The sequence below is a fragment of the Cucurbita maxima genome, unplaced genomic scaffold, assembly GCF_002738345.1.
Source record: "Cucurbita maxima cultivar Rimu unplaced genomic scaffold, Cmax_1.0 Cma_Scf01116, whole genome shotgun sequence".
NCBI classification, from domain to species: Eukaryota; Viridiplantae; Streptophyta; class Magnoliopsida; order Cucurbitales; family Cucurbitaceae; genus Cucurbita; species Cucurbita maxima.
In genome coordinates, this window is record NW_019273132.1 from 1 (window position 1) to 6,617 (window position 6,617).

The 6,617-nt window shown below is 35.8% G+C and overlaps 2 protein-coding genes across 2 annotated transcripts; one reads left to right on the forward strand and one right to left on the reverse strand.

Moving 5' to 3' along the window:
- Positions 1-60: 60 nt before the first annotated feature.
- LOC111475233 (uric acid degradation bifunctional protein TTL) lies at positions 61-2,532 on the forward strand (the record flags this gene model as incomplete). Its single annotated transcript, XM_023119833.1, has 3 exons — positions 61-162; positions 561-717; positions 1,767-2,532. Coding segments are annotated over 3 exons (717 nt in total), but the record flags the coding sequence as incomplete, so codon positions are not given.
- Positions 2,533-6,051: 3,519 nt separating this feature from the next.
- On the reverse strand, positions 6,052-6,367 carry LOC111475231 (AT-hook motif nuclear-localized protein 23-like; the record flags this gene model as incomplete). The annotated part of the gene is made up of 1 exon (XM_023119832.1): positions 6,052-6,367. A coding segment is annotated over one exon (316 nt), but the record flags the coding sequence as incomplete, so codon positions are not given.
- Positions 6,368-6,617: the final 250 nt, after the last annotated feature.

A 6,617-nucleotide genomic window follows, 5' to 3' on the forward strand; every position in this document is an offset into this window, starting at 1 on the left:
ACGGGTTTGTGGGTGGTGATTTACTGTTAATGACTTCCAAGGTGTTGATGGCCTTTGCAGGAGCTAGCTGAATGGAATATTCAGTACCAGAAAAAGTTTGGATTTATATTTCTTATATGTGCATCTGGAAGGAGCACCGACGAAATACTTGCAGAATTAAAGGTAGATCCTGATCTTTTCTAAAATATCTTTCTATATAGTGATCACGCAAACCATTATGTGAAGATGTTCAGATAGAGGATTACCATATTTTTTGGTTTTTGTTCTATCATTGGCATATTTTTTCTTCAAAGTTGAGTGCAGATTTCGGTAAGACAGAAACCTTTATCGTCCTTATCGAAAGCTTCTATACTTTATTGAAACCTAACTAATTGATGAGAAGCTGCATTGTATTGAATTGCTATGTTGGTTACTTCTGCTTATGATTTATTTGTGAGCCATTGCTTAGAAATCGACTGACTGGTTTTGTTGTTGATTTGTTCTAAAACCCCACAAAACCCCCTTCAACTAGTCAAATATGTTGTCTTCATCTGAGTTATGAGCAATTTTGCCTGTTGCAGAAACGGTATTCAAATAGACCCATAGTTGAGTTTGAGATTGCTGCTCAAGAGCAAATGAAAATAACAGAACTGCGTCTTGCAAAGCTTTTCTCGACGAAACAAAATGCCTCTTCAACAAAGGAGAGCTATCCTCCTGCTTTTGCACGAAAAGTAGAAGGTAATCTTAGTTATGAATATAACAAAAGAACTTGCAAAGACTAATTTATCTGTTTCGTATTATTATGTGCATATCTTCATGGAAATTCATCTTAAACTTTCAAGCTTGCGCTTATATCTATTCTCAGTGAACAGTAAATTTATCGGTGTTAAACGAACACGACTCTCCACAATGGTATGAAATTGTCCATATAGTTTTGCTATGGACTTCCCCAAAAGGCCTCAAACCAATGAAGATAGTATTATTTGATTATAAACCCATGATCATTCCCAGGGAATTAGCTGGATGTGAGATTTTTATCCAACACCTCCCCTCGAACAAAGTACGTCTCCCCTTCATCGAGGCACGACTCCTTTTTCTTTTGGAGTCTTAGTCATTTTTTACTATGCCTTCGAGGCGGGAGGCTTGACTCCTTTTTCTTTTAGAGTCATTTGTTCGACATTTGAGGATTCTATTGACATGGCTAAATTTAGGGCATAGCTCTGATACCACGTTAGATAAACACTCTACAATGGTATGATATTTGTCCACTTTGAGCATAAGCTCTCGTGGTTTTGCTTTGGGCTTCCCCAAAAGGCTGAAACCAATGGAGATACTATTCTTTGATTATAAACCCATGATCATTCCCTAAATTAGTCGGATGTGGGACTTTCATCCAACAATCAGTGAAATATAATGTCGGAAAACCAACATGTTCAACTAAACATAAACTAGTTTTCTTGCATAATTTTATATTAAGAGTGCATAAGGCAAAGAGATGAATGGATTAAGAACACAGCTTGTCTAAAAATGAATGCTAAAACTAGCACATTCTTCTATGAGGAAATTTTTTTTTCTTGCTAGTAATAACTATTGATATTAAACTTCTTAATTCTTTGCATTCCAAGAATCAACTATTCATCTTGATCTTTTTAAGTGGTTTACTTACTGAACCAATTTTTTCAACTGCTAAGCTAGATGGATGAATATGGCATAATCCTTTTTGAAAATAATAGATTGATTGAGATGTCCTAGTAACAATCTCTCTTTTGTTCATCTTCAAACTCTAGAAGATCGTGTGAGCATTATCGGAGGGCATCTAAGTACTGCGTCTGGAGCTTCAACTGGAAAAACGTTACAAACTTTAACTCGAACTCGACCACCAATTACAACCCATGTGTTGGATGTTGCACAAGGATCTCCAGCTGCAGGTATTGATGTTCGTTTGGAAAGGTGGATTGGTACTCAACCGCGTCCCTTATTCGGTGAGGTTGATGTTGGTGGCTGGGCACTCGAAGGGTCTTCAGCAACAGACAAAGATGGCAGAAGTGGCCAATTGTTGAGCATGGTTGAAGCTATAAATCCAGGAATATACAGGATAAGCTTCAACACAGGTAAGTATTTCCCAGCTGGGTTCTTCCCGTACGTTTCTATCGTGTTCGAAATCAGGGAGTCCCAGAAGCTGGAACACTTCCATGTCCCTCTCCTGCTTTCACCATTCTCATTTTCCACCTATCGTGGAAGCTAGAAGTTCACTGTTCATATGGCTGCATTTCTGTCATGTGTCTTGATGTCCTTCGGATTCTGGCAAAGGTTGAATAAAACGACGTCGACTGCTATAAAACGACGTTGAATTGTACCAAACGATGAAGAGATCGTCGACAGGAACCAGAACTTAAATCTATCTGTAGTGTATAAAACTAGTAGCAGTTTCAGTTTTTGATTTAAAGATGGTCCTTGGTTGGAAAAATGTCTATTAATTCTGTCTGTAAATTTCATAAAACCAAACTGATTGCCTAATAATTTGGAGCTTTGCTAGAAGGGTTTGCCAATCTAGAGTTCGTCTCCTATTTTATGTTTCTATTTTTAAATGTATTTATATACTTCGAAAGAATGATTATTAAAATTTTAATGGATAATTTTTATTTTTAAATATAATTTATATTAAAAAATGTAAAATATCGAGCAAAAATGTAATACAATTTTTTTTTTGTCTGTTTGGGGTAGATCAGGAAGCGCAAAACTATAAAAACTTATGCTCAAAGTGGACAATATCATATCATTGTGGAGATTCGTAATTCCTAACTGATATCAAAGTCCCCACAAAGCTAAGCCATAAGAGTTTATGCTCAAAGTGGACAATGGAGATCCGTGATTCATAACATGTTATCAGAGTCATGTCCTAAACTTAGTTGAAGCTCCAGTCATGTTATCAGAATTCTCAAATGTCGAACAAAAGTATTGTGAATTCCTAACACGGTATCAGAGTCATGCCCTAAACTTAGTCACGTTAATAGAATCCTCAAATGTCAGAACAAAAGTATTGTGAGCCTTGACATAGTAAAAAATGACTAAGACTCCAAAAGAAAAAGGAGTCAAGCCTCGATTAAGGAGATGTGTACTTTGTTCGAGAGGAGGTGTTGGATGAAAGTTTCATGTCGGCTAATTTAGAGAATGATCATGAGTTTATAATGAAGAAAAATATTATCTCTATTGGTTTGAGACATTTTGGGAAACCCAAAGCAAAGCCACGAGAACTTATACTCAAAGTAGACAATATCATACCGAGATCCGTGATACCTAACTGCAATGCCCTAAATCGGCGTGTTTTCTTTTAGAAAATAAAACTCAAATGATTATAAACCGGATCTAAAGATTTCCATTCAATATTCATATTTTTTTTTAAAAAAAAATAATTATTTCCTAGTATTAAAAAAAAAAAAAAAAAAAAAAAAAAAAAAAAAAAAAAAAAAAAAAAAAAAANTGCGAAGGCCACAAATTATTTGAGAGTGGGCTTCAATTGAACCACAAATTCTTTCCTAAAATTCATGCTTATTCTACAATTGTCCAAATAAAAACCAAGTGAGTGAATGCAATTAAACTATAAATATGACCAAAACTTAGATTTAATCATTAACATTCAAATCACTTTAAAGAAACTATTCCATTTTTTTTTATTCCAAAAAAAAAAAAAATTAAAAAAATTAAAAATGCAAGCTGTCAAGGAAAAACTCCACGACATGAGCGTCCTGCGCAAGGCCAAGGCCGAGGCAAAGGCCGAAGAGAAGGTAAACACGTAAATCCGTTCATGTTAGTATCACATTTGAAAATGAGCTGACAGTTTTTCACTGTTAAATGTGTATGAGAAAGAACTTTTATAATGGTGTTTGATATTAGGAGACCATGTAGGTTTTGAATCTCTATCCGATTATTAAGAGATAGCTACAACATAGTTGCGGCTCGGCTCATTCAATACTTTTTTTCCTCATCTAACTCTTCGTCCACCTAGAACCAAACAACAATCGATCACTAGCTTAATGTGAGATTACAAATCAGTTTGAGTGGGGAAAGGGTGTGGTAACCTCTTCCTAGTATAACTATTTGTAAATTGTATCAGAGCCAGACATCGAGCGATGTGACAATAAAGATCTAATATCAGTTGGAGTGAGGAACAAAACATTTCTTGGTGTAGAAACTGATCTACTCGATTTCACACTCTTTAGCTCAAATCTAAAAAATGTTTTAAAAAGCTAAAATTTGGGATAGAAATGAGACGTTTTATTAAGAAAAAATGAAACTCCGTGATAAAAAAGACGTGTACGATTTTAAATCGAGACGAAAATTTAGGGTTTATATGAAAGGGTTGAATTGTAGGTTGAGAAGGAGCTAGCAAAGGCAAGAGTGGAGGTGGCTCATGAGGTAAGACTAGCAAGAATTGTAGGTTGAGAAGGAGCTAGCAAAGGCAAGAGTGGAGGTGGCTCATGAGGTAAGACTAGCAAAAGAGGCGGAAGCTGAAATGGATCTTCATGTGGCCAGAGCTGGAATGATTGCTGAGAATGAAATGGCTACGTATGCCAATAATCCTCCCACTTCCTTTGTACCTTCCGCCGCCGCCGCCGCCGCCGCCAATGGCTACGTATGCCAATAATCCTCCCACTTCCTTTGTACCTTCCGCCGCCGCCGCCGCCGCCGCCGCCGCCAACATTTCCATGGCTTCCGGCATGGCACTGGACGGAACCCCCTGCACCATCTACATGGCCGGAACTCCTGCCTCTAAGAAGTTACTGTAGTTAAATTTTCTTACCCCCCTGCACCATCTACATGGCCGGAACTCCTGCCTCTAAGAAGTTACTGTAGTTAAATTTTCTTACTCTCAAAAACTAATAATTTTTATTATTTACTGTTTTGTTTCATTTGTTTCTCAACCATACATGTTCATTTTATCTGTTAGAATCCACTTCGAAAGGGAGTGATTCTCCGTTACTGCCATTTTTTTACTCTGCTTAATATAAATATATTAGATTTTAATTATAATTTTTAAATTAAATATTAGGTTTACGTTAATATTAAAATTTAAATTATATATATATATATATGAAATATGTTGATTTATTATGATTTATTATATTAAAAAAAATCAAAGAATAATAAACAGTAAAATTACATGAACTTGATCCTTCCAAATTTACCTATATTAAAAAAAATCAAAGAATAATAAACAGTAAAATTACATGAACTTGATCCTTCCAAATTTACCAAATTTACCAAATTTACTGTGGTAATTCTCTAAATAAATAAATAAATAATTTCGTGAGAACGGAAGATGAAATAGGTGGCACCCACCTCGTGACATCTCGTCTCTCATTTTTTTTTAATTATTTTTTAAACAAATTAAGTCGTAAATTTAATTTGGCTAAAAATGAATATCTAGCAAATATAACATTAATTTTTTTTTTTTGAGATATAAAAACTAAACTTTTAAGTTATTAAATGAAATTCTATTTTTCTTATAGAATTATAAAAATCTAAAAATCAAATATTTATTATAAAAATTAAATATTATTAATTTTCAAACATTTGAGTTATAATACTATCACTAACATTAATATTATTAATTTTCTCGTTATACCCTTCATGACTCGTTTAGGAATAACCAATTCATAGGGGGTTGGAGTATCACAGAAAGGACTATATCGAATCTGGGTATTTGGAGTTACGAAAGTGTGGCTAGGGGGTTGGAGTATCACAGAAAGGACTATATCGAATCTGGGTATTTGGAGTTACGAAAGTGTGGCCGGAGCACATATTATGTTTTCTGGATTGTGCTTCTTATCAGCTATCTAGCATTTGGTGTATTGGGATCTAGAAATATTTTGTGATGAACTTAAAGGAAAACCTGGTTTAGATTTGCCGAAAATTATTGGAATTCATCGGGTTGGTTGCTTTGGTTTTGGTTTTGGTACAGAAGTTTTCCAATCTCTAATGATCTTTAAACCACAAACGCAATAAAATTAGCATTAATCTAAACAATTATTATATCAATTTCCCTAACCTTTTTTTCCCCAATCTTGAAGCTTAATAAGATGCTCTCCCACCGCGCCATCCGTCCACCGGCAGCTGTTCTTCATTCCCCGACGTGTTCAACGGCATATTCAAGAATGGCAACCCACCCGACGGGTCCCTGCCGCCGCCGCCGCCGTCGTCCAACGGCAGCCTCTCATAACCAACATTGGTAAACGACGAAGCGATGACAATCACCGGTCCGTACGCAATCAAAGAGCCAACAACCTTCCCTCCGATAACCTGCCCTTTCCCTCCGGCGAGAAAGATACTCAAACTCGTCGCCCCCGGCGGAGGCAAAAACAAACCCCACAAAGATAATATCTCAAACCTGCAATTATAGATCAAATTTGTTAGACGAACACGACTCTCCACAATTGTATGATATTGTCTAGTTTGAGCATAAGTTCTCATGGATGTGCTTTAGAATTTCCCATTATAAACCCACGGCTAAGTTTAGGGCATGACTCTGATACCATGTTAGACGAACACGACTCTACACAATGGTATGATATTGTCTACTTTGACCATAAACTCTCATGGTTTTGCTTTAGGGTTTCCCAAAAAGTCTTATACAAATA